Below are 16,268 nucleotides of genomic sequence, written 5' to 3' on the forward strand. Positions count from 1 at the left end.
ACTCACGGGGAACGTCAGCGCACTCGCCGAGGGAAAGATGGATGGAGGAGAACGCGGTTAGAGGATGGCAGGTCACTGGAGGGTGCCAGAAGATGCCGATGGGACCAGGTAAGGCTTTATTTTTTACTTTATTAGCTACCACGAGTGTGGCTCGGGGTTTACCGCTTTTAGCAGGTTTTTTTTAGTCACACTCGGTCTTACCACCCGGGAAGTAAATGTTTCACCAACCATGTTATTGTTTGGACTGTAAAAATACAAAAGGGGTTCAGAGGGGTAAAAAGATCCTTTACCCTTTTTTACACCTTTTTGTTGTTCCTAATTTAAATATGAAAAAATAAAATTGTCACTTGATGGTTCCTCACTACGAGCCATAAGACCCCGCTTTTTTGAACCTAGACTTTGAATTTTATATTGACAAAAATTCTTTCAAAGATATTTTGTATAAGATCTGATTTTTTTTTTCTTTTCAGTGTATCCTTCTAGTGTTTTTTTCCAAATTCCCATTTCCAATGTTGTGCCAAATATAATATTTCCCTTCATAAACATCTTCATAAACAAAAAGACTTGTGCAAACATGTTTACAATAGCAGCAACAGATATTACAAGACCTGAGGAAGCAGAAAAATATGACTTAAAGAACTACAATAGCCACAAAATTAGATAGTCCTTTTACAGCTCAGTGCAAGATCAGGTGACCTAGCCAGAAGAAGGAAGAAGGCTGAAGATGGTGGTGTCTGGAGTTTCCTCTGTGCCAGGACAAAGGAGAATTTCAGGACTGCGCAACACCGGATGAGAGACTTCTCCAGCGTGATCGAGGGATCTGTGAAATTAAAAGTAAGTAAGATTTTTTTTATTTTTCAGTTTAGTTCTGCTATAAATTTGAGAATGCCAAACACAAAGCCAACATTTAAGGCCATTTATGGGACTGCTAGTTCAAGAACTGCAACTAATCCTCTTTCTGGTGTTGAACATATTGTCAAAACTTCTAAGAAAAGCCACAGTTACCACTAGTTTAGGAGTCTATCCACAAACCAGAGCTTAACTGCATACTGTTCAACTGAGCCTTTGCAGTAGCTGGGAGGTAAAAGGGAAAACATAGTTGTGAAAAAATTGGAGGAGAGAATCCATGATCGGAGACTAAGGGCACAGTGACACAAGCAGAGCTGAACAGTGCTTAACTTGATGATATTGATCCTAGTTATCGCTACTACAAATCTGGGTGTCCAATGCATCACTGCAAGCAACAATCCAATGGGATGTAAGGTTTAGTAGGCTACAATATTGTACACAAGCAAATGTAACTGATTTAGCAGTACTGAAATCATGAAAATGTTACACTATTTTACTATGGTATTGTTTTGCAGATACCACCTCCACTAGAAGAGTCTTCAAATGCAGCCATATGAAAGCCTGAAAATAAGTGGCAGCCAATAAGTTTCTACATTTGGTTTTCTGAGCCAATCCAAGTTTTATGTTCAGGGTTGTCACATTGCAAATTCTTGTACTTTCTGTAGGTGAGCCTTTCTATCTTTTTAGTTGTCCGTTTGGAAAATGAACAGTAAAAAAAAAAGGTTAAGGTGCATCTAAAGTTCCACATGTAAGAATACATGGTCATGCCAGTCATTATTGCAGAAAAGCGACTGGAATTAAAGTTCCACTTTTAAAATTTGCAATAAGGGAGAAGGCATTACTGCAATTAGGAGTGGTTATGGTTGTATTAAGTAAATACTCAGAAAATGACATTTTTGTGGCTATTGTTTTAAATCCATTAATCCATGAAAGACCTGGCCTTACTAAGATGTTTTGAAGTGCACACAGTAAAACAGCCAATCACATGTGAACAGAGCAAGAAAGTTATTCAAAAAAGTAAATGCATTATCTTACCTCCAGATTAATACAGGCCACACTCAACAAGATTGCTCTTTATGATTACATCTGTGACTGCATCAAACACAAACTGCACATTCTTTGTATCTGTTGCACATGTAAAATGTGTATAAATCTCCTTTGTCTCCTTTCTTCTGTTTAGGTTCTCAAACTGACATTGGATATAAGCTGTAGCCTCTTCATAAGTGTTCGTTCCTAAATGAGGAAGTTTAAAAAAAAAAGATATTACAGATTTCAATTTTTTATATGGCTGAGTGGGTAGTAAACACCACCACCAAACCCTGTACAAAAATTACCAGCTTATTGTTTACCTGAGTATTCTGGATAGCAAGTTGTGAGCGGACTTCTAGTTATTTTCTCCTCAAACAAATCATTTTTATTCAAGAAGAGAATTATGGAGGTGTCACTAAACCACTTGTTGTTGCAAATGCTCTCAAACAGCTTCATGCTTTCCTGCATACGGTTCTGTAAGAGAAACAGTGACTGTTTTTGAATGAAATCAAACAATTTATGTAGAAAATCAGAGCTTACATAAAAATACCCATTCTCATATCCTATCTCATATCCTGAGCACTTGAAGATACCAAACACACAGTAGTTGTGGAAAATACCTTCTAAACATTTGCTTACCATCTCTTCATCTTCAACCAGAAGCAAGTCGTAGTCACTAAGTGCCACACAGAAAATAATTGCTGTTACACCCTCAAAACAATGAATCCATTTCTTCCTTTCTGACCTTTGTCCTCCCACATCAAACATTCTGTAATAAATTAAAATTAACATACACTGAGACTTGTCATGCAAGAGACGTGTAAATTTACCTTTTTTTATTACAATCTACAAATAATGACTACTAATTATGACTTAGGTTCAAAGTATCAACTGAAAAGAAGCAGGAGACAATGCGAGTATTGAATTAAGTATAGAAACAGCAAAATAGCAAGACACTAAGCATTGGTGGTATGTTTTTTTTATTTAAACTTTTTATTAAAGGATTTTTCCTTATTAATAAATAACAATACAAACAAAACAACAATCAGGGTTATAAAAAATAGATTGACATAAAATATACAAATGTGTAGAAAAATTTACATTGAATGAAAAAGAAAAAAACAAGGAAAACTAAACAAACAAAAGGAAACAAAAAAAAAAAAGACAGGCATATGAAAGTATACCTATATATTATGGAAGCAGGAAAAAATGGGTACACAATCTCGTTAACAATATCAGAAAGTTTTTGACCACGGAGGGTCATTTACTAACACGCGCAAAGCATACCAGGAGGTATGTTCAAAGGTAGACACATTCTGACGTTTTATTGAAGGAGACTGGGTCTCTATATAGGATTCCTATATTTCAAAAATTTTCCCCACCTAAGTTTCCTTATCCAGGGATGGCTCAATCCAGACCATTCTGAAAACATATCCCATTTTTTCCTGAAAAAACCCAAGTGTCAATGGATTTGGGTCTAGCCATTTATGTAGTATTGTTTTTTGGCCACTAAGGAGAGGATAGCTAAAAAAACTGTGGCTGCCCCTAGTAATATTTGCACCTTGTAAATGATAGGTACCTAAAATAACCCATTCAAGGGTCAGTGGAACATAGTTAATCAAATATGAAGTAATGTAATGAGCTACCTCTTGCCAGAACTGTTTTATTTTACGGCAGTTCCAAAAAGCATGGTATAAGTCTGCCTGATCCTATGCACACCTAAGACAGTTAACGGTAGGGGCATAGCCCATCAAATATGCATGCTGTGGGGAGATTGCCTCTTACCAGCAAACTATCCAGGGGGTTCTTCCAATCCCTAGCAGATAGGGACTTCAATACCTTCGAAGTGTATGACTGTAATTGCATGAAAACATAGACTGCTGACCTCAAAAAGGGAAACTCAGCCACCACCTCCTCAAAACCAGAGGGGTCGTTTGCACTCCCATCCCCCAATGAGTTGACCATTAGAGTGTAAAAAGTAGGCAATTTCTGCAACAAGGAGAAATTGGATAATTGTGGGAGATCCAAATTGCCCCAATATGGTAAAAAAAAGAGAGGAGTGACTATTCAGAAGATGTTTTCCCCTAATCCTATGCCACACTGCCCCACATGAAAACAATAGCGGGTTTGATGTGACTTCCTCAGGAAGTAATTCCCTATGAATGTGTAAAACATATTTTAGATTAAAATGTGGTATAAATTGTTGGTCCAAGGTACAGTCAGTGTAAATACAAGTACTATATGTAACCAATCTTTATTGTATCTTAGGATGGAAGCAGCATTATATAACTCAATGTTGGGAAAATTTACTCCTCCATTTCTGGTCAGTTGTTACAACACACAGAGACTCAATCTAGCACATTTACCTCCCCATTTGAATTCAGAGAATAATTTAAAAAAGTTTTGAGGTCCATCTTTTTAAATACTAAAGGTAAAGATTGAAGGATATATAGAAGTTTGGGAAAATAATCATTTTTATCAAACTAATCCTTCCTAGATAGGAGAGCATAAGTTTTGACCAGTTGCACAGTTGTTCACTAAGAGCTCTAAAAATCGGTTCAATATTCTGAGAGTATAATTTGTAAGGATTTTTAGTAATTTGTACTCCTAGGTACTGTATTTTCTCTGTACACCATATAAATGGGTAATCTTTACCCCATACAGGCCTTACAAATTTTGTCAAATATAAAGCTTTAGATTTATCAAGATTAATCTTTTAGCCAGATACAGAGCCATATTGAACAATTAAATTCATAATAGGCGTCAGGCTGTTTCTCGGGTTAGATATGTATAACAGCAGATCTGCAAAAGCAGTGATCTTAAAGAGTATGAGAACCCACTAAAATACCTTTAAATTCAGGCAAATTTTCCAAAAGTCTAAGAAGAGGGTCCAAGGCCAAATTAAATAGAGGGAGAGGGGGCAACCTTGTCTAGTTCCTCTGGAGAGAATTATGGGTCTCGATAAGGCCCTATTAATATATAATTTAGAGGACAGATTGTGATATATATATTGGATATAGGAGGAAAACACATGTCCAAAAGCTCTGTGAGATAATATTGTGTTGAGCAAAGGCTATTCTGTTCTATTGAATGCTTTTTCTGCATCCAAACTTAACAGCATGGATTTGGAGTTATGTGAATTTGTAGACTGTACAGGAGCTGCAATAGCCACCCGAAACCCAGTTGTTGAACGCTTATTACGTACAAAACCCAGCTGATGTTTAGATAATATAGTGGGTAGAAATATCTGCAGCCTGTTTGCCATCAATTTAGCCAAAATCCTATAGTCACAATTCAACAATGAAATTGGTCTATACGAAGGAAGGGAGTCTTTTTAGCCGGTTTTGGAATTAAGGTAGTGTAGGCTTCATTAAAACCTGGGAAAGGAGTCTGATGAGATAATATTTTGTTGTAAACTTCTGCGAGCTTAACTAAGGTGCTAAAATTTTTTTATTATCCCGCTGAAAACCCGTCTTGGCCTGGCGTTTAATTGGAGGGCAAGGTACCAGTTGTGCAGAGAATTTCTGATTCAGTAACTGGGGCATTAAGCCGCTCCCTGCAAGTTGTGGATAGTTTTGATAAGTTAGCTTTTTCTAGTAAACATTGCATCAAATGGGGTTGGGCTTCCTGAGCAGTATAACGCTTTTGATAGTATCTTTGAAAGGCCTGTAAGATATCACTATGAGACGTATAAAAACTATCATAAAATGGATCTTTCGCTCGCAGTATATGCCGCTTTGGGCCTAATGGGTTAGCCAATCTGGACAACAGAGTACCTATTTTTTTTCCTCACCTATAGAATTTGTGCTTAGTATAAAGAGCTTGCATTTTCACTCAGGTAGCTACATGCATATTTATATGCACAACCGCCTCTTGCCAGGACTTCTTAGCCTCTCTATCAATACACTGAGGAAATATTTTTAATATATTTATTTTCGTGCAACCTGTTCATGAAGAGCATTATGCTGATGATAGTATTCTCGGTTGCGTCCTGCCACAAAAGACATGATATAACCACTCATAATGGCTTTCATAGTATGCCACAACAAAACTGGGGTATCCCAATGTTGGAGGTTATCATCCAGTCCATCCGCCCAATATGATTGAATATAGGCTCAAAAGGAGAAAGACTTGGATAGATAAGCTAGAAATGGCCACAAAAATGTTTTTCCAAAAAGGCTGCTGCAGTTGCAGTTGGAGGGTCAAGGGGGCATGATCAGAAAATGTAAAGTTGCCAATAGATATGTCCTGAATCCTTGGAAGTAGGCCTTCTATTGCTAAAAAAATCAATTCTGGAAAATGTGGAGTGGGCTTTCGAATAACAGGTGTAATCCCTCTCAGTTGGGTGGAAGAGACGCCATACATCTATTAAAAGAGTTTCCAAGAATAAACGTTTTAGTTTAGAAGTGGAAGGGTCAGGTCTAAAATTGATTTGCTTAGACTGATCTATTAAAGGATCAATGATCGTATTCAAATCTCCCGCTAAAATGAGATTAGGATAAGAATTTGTTAAAATATTTTTGCGGAGGTCAGTGAAAAAGTTCGAAGAGTTGTTATTGGGTGCAGATATGGAACAAAAAGGTGGTGCCTGCAATCTTCACTATTAAAAAAAGATATCTACTGACAGGATCTAATTCAATGGAAACTATTTTGTATGGCAGATTTTTGTTATACAAAAGCACCACTTCTCGTTTTGGTTTTATAAACAGTGTGAATCACTTCAACAATCCACAGGGCTCTGAGTAACATGGCCTGGCCCTCCTTCTGGAGGTTCTGCATCTGGAGACTGTTTTTAAGATGCACTAACACCCTTTTTCGCTTTTGGGGACTGGTTAAACCAGCCACATTCCATGAAATAAGTTTTAAGGAAGATTGATCTGAGGAAATACAATGCGTGGGGGTTGTCATGGGGTTTCAAAGTGGAAAGCATCAAGCATAAGATATATAAAAAATATGCATCATAAAAAACAATGAGTTGCAAACTGGAGGCACTTATGTGAAAGGATATGCATCATGAAGTTATCAATTAATGTCCTTCTGAAGATGAACTTGTTATTTGAAGAGTTTCAATGGCATCAGCAGGATCCTCAAACAATTTTGTTTCCCCTTGCAGAAGACTTTCAGCTTCGCTGGGTACAATAAGGAAAAACGAACTCCCATATCTATCAGACGTTTACAGACTGGAGCAAAACTTTTTCTCTTTAGTGTAACTGCTGCGGAGTAGTCCTGGAACAGTAGAATCTTGTTGCCCTTCACATGGAAATCACAAGCTTTCCTATAGGCTCCCAACACAGATTCTTTGTCAGCATAATGAAAGTACTTGACTATCACAGGATGTGGACATTGATTCATGTTGTGATGCTCAGGGCCCATCCTATGAGCCTTTTCAATGCTCCTGGTTGTAGCAGGTGGGATATTTATCCCTTGTATCAAGGGGACAGTAAAAAATTGAACTAAATCATGGCCTTTATAGGTTTCTGATATGCCAAAAATACGTTATTTGGATCTTCTGTTGCAGTTCTCCAGATCCTCTAATTTGGTTTCCATTGATGTAAGTATGGTGTCTTGGGCAGCAATTTTACTATTAGATTGCAGAAACTCATCCTCTAAATCACTGACCCTCTGTTCCAATTCAACTATGCGTTGTGTATTAGAGGAGATACATGTTAGTGCTGATTCAATGGATTTTTGTAAGCCATCAAATTTGTTATCAAAATATGGCATTAGGACTTTGGATACCTCTGAGGCAATTCCTGAGCAATCAGGTATTGCATGCAGCCATTGGATCTGCCCTGGAACCTTCCCCCTCTAAATGTTCCATGGGGAATAAAGGTTGTGACAAAGAAGGTGATGAGGGAGAAGGGGAGTCAGCTTTTGGTGCAGGTTTAAAGTTTCTGTTTAGTGGTATGCTTACGCATGGAAGAAGAATGTTGTCATATGTAAGAGATTCCATACATATGATGCCAAGTGCAAACACAAATCTCAAATTTGCAGGTAAAATATAATGTCAGATGAAATTTCTCATGAAAGACACTAGGTGGTGCTATGTCCTCAGTTTCCGACTTTCCGACTTAAAAAAAAAAAAAAAAATTACTTCCAATTCCTCTTGGTAAATGCACTCTCTCAGGACTTCTACAGCCTATGTAGGCAGTCAGATGGTCGGATAAAAGAGGAAAAAAAAGGCTCTGAGAGAGGAGATGCTGATCAGGAGGCCTCTAATATTTATGCTAAACTCTTGGAGGCACCCACAGACAGGGCTCACAAGCAGCCCTGCAGCCAATATGGCCACCGCACACCATAAAGCCTGGACATAAGGTGCTGATTCTGGGTGTTTTGCAAGGTATGAGCCGTGAAATAATGGCTTACCCTCTGCTAAGTCGCTCCCTTGTTGCAAACCCTGACAGTCTACAGGGGAATGATGCCTGGATGCGAGGGATAAATCCCAGATGAGGATCAGAACAGGGAGCTGGATTAAAATGCAGTTTCTTGTAGCTCTGCCCCCGGAAGGCCTGGTGGTATGTTGTACCTAAATAGGGCACAATCTGAACAAGCCTTTTTTATTACACCAGGAAACCATGAAGAAAAATTATGATTTAAAGGTTAGGACAGATTCCATTTAAACATAGGGCAAATAAATATTTATTGAGAAATAAAACGCTTGGGGCATTTGCAACAACACACATTATCACAATGAAGTAGTGTGAAGGGGTCCAAAAGAAAAAGCGCAGAATGAGCTTTTTTTATTCAGACTGTTGCTCTTCAATAAACTGTTCTCGATCTGAGAACAACAGGAAAGGGAGACCAGCCATTGCTCTGACTCAGCTGTGTGTATTCATTAGGCAAAATGTGTTTTTTTTAACAAAGCAAATAAGAAAAGCATTAAAAGGAGCTAGAGCTTCACCTGGGAGTATAGAAATAATACTATACTACAGGTAGTCCCCGGGTTAAGGACATCCAACATACGGACTACTCCTAGATATAAACGGGCTTCCCTGCTCCCTGCTTGGAGGGGGGTAGTTTGCATTACTTGCAGAAGAAATCTTTTGCTAAACACCGCTGAAACCGCTGAGTTCTTCTGCAAGCTCTTGTAACTTTTTAATGACCAAGAAAAAATCTGCAGTTGTTTTTTTTTTTTTTTTTGCATATCAAAGCACAGCTTGCTCCAGAATAAATGTCTAGGCTACAGTGAGGATTTTATACAGTAACTAACACCACGCTGCCTAATATGTAGAGACAAATATCTGTCCTAATTGCATTTAGTAAAAGAATGTACCTGTTCTGATTTTCATACAAATTCAACTTAAGAACAAACCTACAGTCCCTATCTTGTATGTAACCCAGGGACTACCTGTACTTTCTGTCTTTACTTTCTATTATCATCTGAGACTCTTAGTAAGTCATACTGGAAGAGACCTCTGGAAATTGGGGATAATTTACTTTGCAGTAACCCACAATTCCTACCTCTAAGAAATAACAAAAGCTGCTGAGTAAAACAGCAACTGTAGTAAATTCTTCTGATCAGTGTGTATTAAGTCAGACTTTTTTTGACAGAAGAATCAGAGAAAAAAGGATAGAGATGTAAGTGTTCCTATTTACCACCATAATATACCTTTATAACAATTTTTTGTTGTGCTATAAATTTTTGAATTGTGTTAAAAGAAAGTCACTAAAAAAAAAAGAAATGCTGTATCATGATACCTTATTCAAAGCTTTAAACAAATAAACAGGCCCAAAGCAGAAAATGAAAAATTGCTCTGGTCCATAGGAGGTAAACAGCTGTGGGATTTTAAATTTGGTGTTTACTTCAGCCTTTCCTAATTTCCTTAATTGCACCTTGTAGCCAAAGCACAATTTTGTCCTGGCCATAATAAAGATATTACATGTAAAGCCAATAAACAGTCGTGAATAAATTGGGACAACCCATTAAATATATTCAGTTCTTTATCAAGGAATGTTCAAATATTGACGTTTAATCTTGTTTTTTATCTCCTGAAAAGTAAGTGATTTAATTGAAGTTAAACAAAAATAATCTTGATTTCCTCATTAAACAAAAAATCCCAAAAATAGCTAGTGTTACCACCTTTGGCTGAAATAACTGCAGTGAGACACTTCTTGTAGCCATCTACCAGTCTCTGATATTGGTCTAAGGAAAGTTTGTCCCACTCCTCAATGCAGTATTCTTTCAGCTGTAAGATGTTTGAGGGGTTTCTTGCATGTACAGCCCGATCTTGGTTTTCACTTGACCACTCCAGGACTGTCCATTTCTTAGTTTTCAGCAAGCCCTTGGTCGATTTACAGGTCTGTTTTCACTCATTGTCGTGTTGCAGGGTCCAGTTCCACTTCAGCTTTAAATTTTCTTACAAATGGTCTAGGATGTTTCTCAATCACCCTATGATATATGTAAGAATTCATGGTGGATTTCATGATCGTGAGCGGGCCAGGTCCTGCTGCAGCAAAGCATCCCCAAACTATGACATTTCTACCTCCATGCTTAACAGTTGCTATGAGCTTATTTTTCTGGAATGAAGATTTGGTTTACGCCAAACCTGTCCTCTGTTCTAGTGTCCAAGTAAATCACTTTTTGTCCAAAAGAACATTATTCCAGAAGTCCTGGTCTTTGTCTATGGTCTCTCTGGCAGACTTCAGTCTGGCCTTGATGTTTCTTTTAGAGAGCAAATGTTTCCTTCTTGCACACCTCCCACGCAAGTTAAAGTTGTACAGTCTCATTCCGACTGTAGAGGCATTCACTTTCACATCAACAGTAGCAAGAGCTTGCTGTAGCTCTTTTGCTTGGACAGCCAGACCTGGGCATGCTGGCAGCTGTTTTGAAACTCCTCCACTTGTAGACTATTTTCTGGACAGTGGAATGATAGATCTTTTTAAATCTAGACTTATAAACTGATGGCCTCAGGCAGCCCTTTTGCGTTCACCATGGTGTTCACTCCCACCTCAACAGTCAGGAGCACACCTGTGCTGAGGTTTCTGGTCTGAGGTTTGAATAGGGCAAACTTAATTCAAACTTCATTCAAAATGCTCCTTCTAATCAATCATTCAAAATGATGTTCTAATCATGTGCACTCAAAGTGATATACCTGTGTGTGATATGTGACATTTTTAGTGGGAATAAAAATGGCTTTCAGAGGGTGTCTTACTCTAGCTCTACTACTATGCACTGAGCACCCTTAGTAACTTAAGCAGAATTAAACTGATAGCAAAACTAAAAACTTAGGATTTTCAAGTTTTTCACCATAATGTTACCCTCCTGGGCATTTCATTTCTGTCCGGATTTATATGTATAAAAGCGGAACATTGTCTTTCATGAAAATTTATTTTACATTGTAAGCCTATAATTCTTATGCATAACTCACTGAAATATTTAATAAATTTAATAATAAACTTTAAATAAAAAAAACAAAAATCTGTTTAAAAAAGGGTGCATAGAAATACTGAAACCTGTCATATAACTGTACATTAGCATAAATATATTTATGGGATCCGATGAGCAGGACACTGGAGGACACTAATGGGACCAGGTAAGTATTTATTTTTTAATGTTTTTAGCTACCCCGAGTGTGGCTCACAGTTACCGCTTTCAGCATTTTTTTTGTACCCCGAGCCACACCCGGGGTTACCTCCAGGGAGGTTAAAGTATGCATAGCGTATTTGAAATGTAATTTCCTCCTGTGATGCAATTTTTGTTCTCCACCTCATTACTTCCATCTTTTCTAAATCTTCAGACTTTTGACTGAAGGACCAAAATCGTTTTTCTTTGAGGTGAATTGCACTATATGCAGTGGACACCAATTGACTATTATATATATATATATATATATATATATATATATATATATATATATATATATATATTTATTTACTGAGGCTAAATGTGCATAGAAGCTATTCTACTGGATTTAGAAAAATGTTTACATCAATTACATTGATGAGTGCAACCAATATGCTGATTTCTATCAATGAAATGAAGAAAAGTATTGGTGGTAAGCTTCTTCTTCTGGTCTATATGGCTGTTTTAATCTGACTGAAAGTGGGTAATATTGTTTTAAAATTGTCAATGTAATTCACTAGAGGGCACAGGACTATGTTTAGACACCAGGCACCAAGGATACACCCTTCTAGTGTTTTTTTTTTCCCTACACACATTAAGCTAGGATTTGCATCTACAGAACATGAAAAAGAAAACTTACCTTACAAGATTACTGTACTTTATTCAAAATGCATTTTCCTACCCCGCTTACCTACACTAACCCCATCCATTTTAGATTCATACTTAAAGAACTGAATGGCTGTGCTTCCATGGTTTGTTTTAATTCTGACAGTTGACAAAAGTGTTTCTTATCAGCATCTGTGCATTGAATCCCTAAAGAATAAATGCATTTTAATTAATTGCCTTTTATGACTTATCTACGAGGCTCTAATAGAGAGGCATTGGCAGGGAAGAAGACTAGAAGATATCATTTGTTAAGAATCATTGGTTTCCCATTAGGGGACAGGAATAAAAGTGACACTAAACCCATCAATACTTACCTGTCCCTTGGTGGATGCCTCTATCGTCTTCCTTCTTTCTTAATGTATCCTGACTTTTGCCTATCCTAATTGGCTGGGAAGGGATAACATTCATTCAAGGGAAGGGTATAGTTGGGTAAACCTGGCAACAAACACTGAACTGCACATGTGCAGTTTAAAGCAATGTGACAGCTGGGTGGCAGTAAGAATAGGCAGGCAAGGTATTAACAGTTATTGCAGAAGGGACAGCACCTGTCACTTTCTGCAATAAACACCTTCATGAACTACAAATTTTCAAAGTGGAACTTTATTCCACTTTAACTGCACTCTATGATAAAAAAAAAAAAAAACCTCTACAGCTTGGAACAAAACCATAGCTTAATAAAAACAGTATTATTTTTTCTTCACTGCAAGATGAGACATAGACAACACAGATTTCCCCCTTTATGGGTGCTCAACCACATGCTTACACGGTTGTGAAAATTATATTAAAGCACATTTACAGGGTAATAAAAAAGGTTTTATTTTTCAAAGTAGCTGAGGAATTTTGCTGAGTCTTGAACTTAATTATTTTTGTGCTTTGGTTATGTTTTGTAGATGATTGAATTATGTTGAAACTAGTTGTACTCTTCTTATCAGTAAACTAACGTCCGCTTCCCCCTTTTTTGCTTTGAAACTCTCCCTTTCTTTCCCTTTCCTTCCTATGGCCATATATCTGTTACTTTGACAAAAATATCTTGTTCTAAGAGAACCACAGTTTTGACAGTGATCTAACCACACATTGAGTTGTGTGTTACACTCTTCCAGCGCTGTAAACAGAAGCTATTAGAAAGAGGGACAATTGATCTGGGATCAATAGGAGATCGCCTTAACAATTTTATTTTGAGTGGAGAAGGGTTAGAGCCTTTTTTTTTATTGTGGTCAAATGTTTTACATGTGGATATATTGCTGCCTACAGGTGGTTAAGATGATATGCAATTTAAAAAAGGTTAGCTCCTTGCAGAAAAAAACAGAATCAATAATCTTGGAGGATATTTATTCAGCTGTTTTACGGTTACAAGGCTAAATCACAGACATGACCCCCAAACTAATTTATTTACAGGTGACTAATCTGGCATTACAAAACATACCTACCAAAAATAAATTTTTGTAATGAATAGCACAAGAGAAACTTGTTTTCTTCTGTTTAGGTGTTAACAGTTTAGGCTTGGCTTTTGTTTATGTAAATCCCATTTACTTTAGCCAATTTCTTAAAACATAGATTCCAGAATCCCTTGTTTGTTGATCATTTTTTGTCCTAATGCTATGATGCCTTTCTTGTCTACCTATTTATCTTTTTTGCATATTACTAGGGGATGCTAAAAGAATACCGTTTTTTTAATATGAACATCCTTATACAATGAAGCAGCCACATACACCACTAAAACGTGGTAAATTGAGAGCCAGAGTGTAACTGCAAATTTTGGATACTAGAGTCTAATGCCTGAATGCCTAGGAAAGGCTTACCGCCCTAAATGAGAAGTGGCAGGAAAGGCTCTTAATGTTTTAACATAGGAGACTGTAAAATGTTTGCCAAAACCTCCAAAAAATGTTTGCATTCGCAGTAAATAGGGTCATCAATAACAATGAACAAAGGATTAAACTTGATAGCAATGTTAAAAGGAACCCACTGCAAGGACCAAGTTGAGCATGTGAAGGGGATGGCCTTTTTGTTAAATCCTGAATTTATAGCTATGAAGAAAAAAAAGGCAATCTCCATCAGACAGCCTAACCCCAGACTTAACTATGCATGTACCACATAAGGCCCCCATACAGGGACAAGCAGAGGACATACAGGTTATACAGACCCAGGCAGTGAGTGCCCTCTAATGCATTGTGGCAGCAGCACCAGAGCTGGGGTACAGCAGCAATCCAGCATGGTCACCCCACATTCATCTCCACAGTCTGTGATTTCTAAACAACAGGGCAACCGTCATTTGCCCTTAGATCCTATCCCTCAGGACATGGGTTTCCAGTTGCATTGGCGGAATTACCTACAGTGACTACCCACTAAATCAGACTTCCAGAACTTTATATCTGATGTCCAGGCAACCTGTCAAGAACAGATAGGTGCCTGTTGCACCGACTTGCAGTCATTAGCTGGGAGAGTTTAGAGCCTGGATGAGGAAGTCCAACAAGTTAAGGGGGACATTGACCACCTTGAGAATAAATGTAAGGAATATGACACTAAAATTAGAGATCTATACCACCATCTGGAAGACTTGGACAATATAGGGCGCAGGAACAACAACAGAGTATGAGTCCTACCAGAAGCCACTCAAGCTTCAGATCTTAAGCTGATATTCCAAGCTTTTTTAAATATTATCCCCGGGCTCCTTGCAAGGGATCACATTTTTAGGGCCCATAGAGCTCTGAGACCTTCCTCTAATACATCAAGGCCCAAGGATGGTATTTGTAGACTGGTGGATGGCGAGCAGAAAGTCAGAAAAATGCGCAACCTAGAGTTTGATGGCACCTTTACAACTTTACCACGACCTCTCATGGAATACTCTATAGCAGCGAGGCCTCCTGTGACATCACTATCCTTAACGATCATGACATCCCTTATCATTGGGGCTATCTATTTAGTTTGACAGCACAACGTGAGGAGAAATCAGCCACCATCCATTCCCTGGAGGACCATGCCATCTTATGTAGAGACTTAGAAATTGACCATCCTAGGATCTCCGTCTGGGAACAAGCACCACCTTCACCCCCCGAAACCTCCTAGATGGCAGGCGGTAATGTAGTGTTGCCCTACAAGTAATATCCCTGCTGTGGATAGAACTGTCAAAAGATAACAGTGCAGTTTTGATTTCTCATGTTTACTATCTTGCCTTGATGGTGATTGAAATATAGTTTGCTTAGTACTTAGCCATTGATAGGCGCTTAATAACATGTTTGTCACTAGGTCTAATATATATAGCTGCTGGTATTGGAGTTGATACTTTGTTTCGTAATGGACACTCAGCCCCTTGGGTGACTTCAACATGTTTTTTTTTGTCTACCTCACCTTCCCCCCATCACCATCAGTGATCTATCATTCCCAAGCTCTGCGGCAGTTGATTAGACTATACCAACTATATGACCTTTGGAAAATATTTCACCCGTCTGCTAGACTATTTTCCTTCTTTTTGGTTTCATATCAAACTCACACCCTTATTGACCTTCCAATACTGTGTGATAGAGTTTCCTCTAGGATTCACCCGATAACGTGGTCGGATCAAGCTCCTACCACATTAGATATTGATGTATCCTCGTCCACAACTAGAATATGCCATTGGAGAATAACTGACTTCTTGCTTAAGCAAGAAGATGCCAAAATCTCACTCTCATGAACTCTACAAAACTACTTCGAGCAAAACAAAGGTTTGGTGTCACACACCTCTACACTGTAGAAGGAAAACAAATCAGTTATTAGGGGTCATTGCATAACCTTAAGCACACGACTTAAAAAGGACTCTAATTATCAATGCACTCTTACTCTGCAATTCCTACGGGCTGCTGAACGAGGGCTCTATACAAAACCCTTAGTCCACTTCCTTCGCCGGGTGGTCTCCCTCAGATCTAAGTTGCGAGCATTAGACTTGAGAAAAGTGAGCTGGATGATGACACGTACTCATCAGCTGTATTATCATAAGAGGAATAAAGCGGATACCCTCCTTGCAAGGAAACTGCAGGAGTCACTGATGAAGTCTCCAGTAGCCATTAAGGATGACAGGGTATGTCCTTATATGATCCCTCCCAGATAGCCTCTCACTTTGAAACCTAGAATATATAGAAATGTCTATAAGGCGGTCCATCAAGCCCAGGGCCCACAGGGTATAGGT

At 38.2% G+C, this 16,268-nt stretch overlaps 1 protein-coding gene across 1 annotated transcript in view; it reads right to left on the reverse strand.

Annotated features, from left to right (window-relative positions):
- Positions 1-564: 564 nt before the first annotated feature.
- GNAI3 (G protein subunit alpha i3) overlaps positions 565-16,268 on the reverse strand; it is an 81,491-nt gene continuing 65,787 nt past the window's right edge. The window contains exons 6-9 of the mRNA XM_072423612.1: positions 2,518-2,647; positions 2,199-2,352; positions 1,885-2,082; positions 565-820 (exon numbers count right to left, since the gene is read on the reverse strand). Of these exons, the coding sequence (XP_072279713.1) occupies positions 1,892-2,082; positions 2,199-2,352; positions 2,518-2,647 (475 nt within the window). The 3' untranslated portion in view covers positions 565-820; positions 1,885-1,891. The remainder of the gene's footprint in view (positions 821-1,884; positions 2,083-2,198; positions 2,353-2,517; positions 2,648-16,268) is intronic.

The sequence above is a fragment of the Pyxicephalus adspersus genome, chromosome 1 (assembly GCF_032062135.1).
Source record: "Pyxicephalus adspersus chromosome 1, UCB_Pads_2.0, whole genome shotgun sequence".
In the NCBI taxonomy this organism is placed as follows: Eukaryota; Metazoa; Chordata; class Amphibia; order Anura; family Pyxicephalidae; genus Pyxicephalus; species Pyxicephalus adspersus.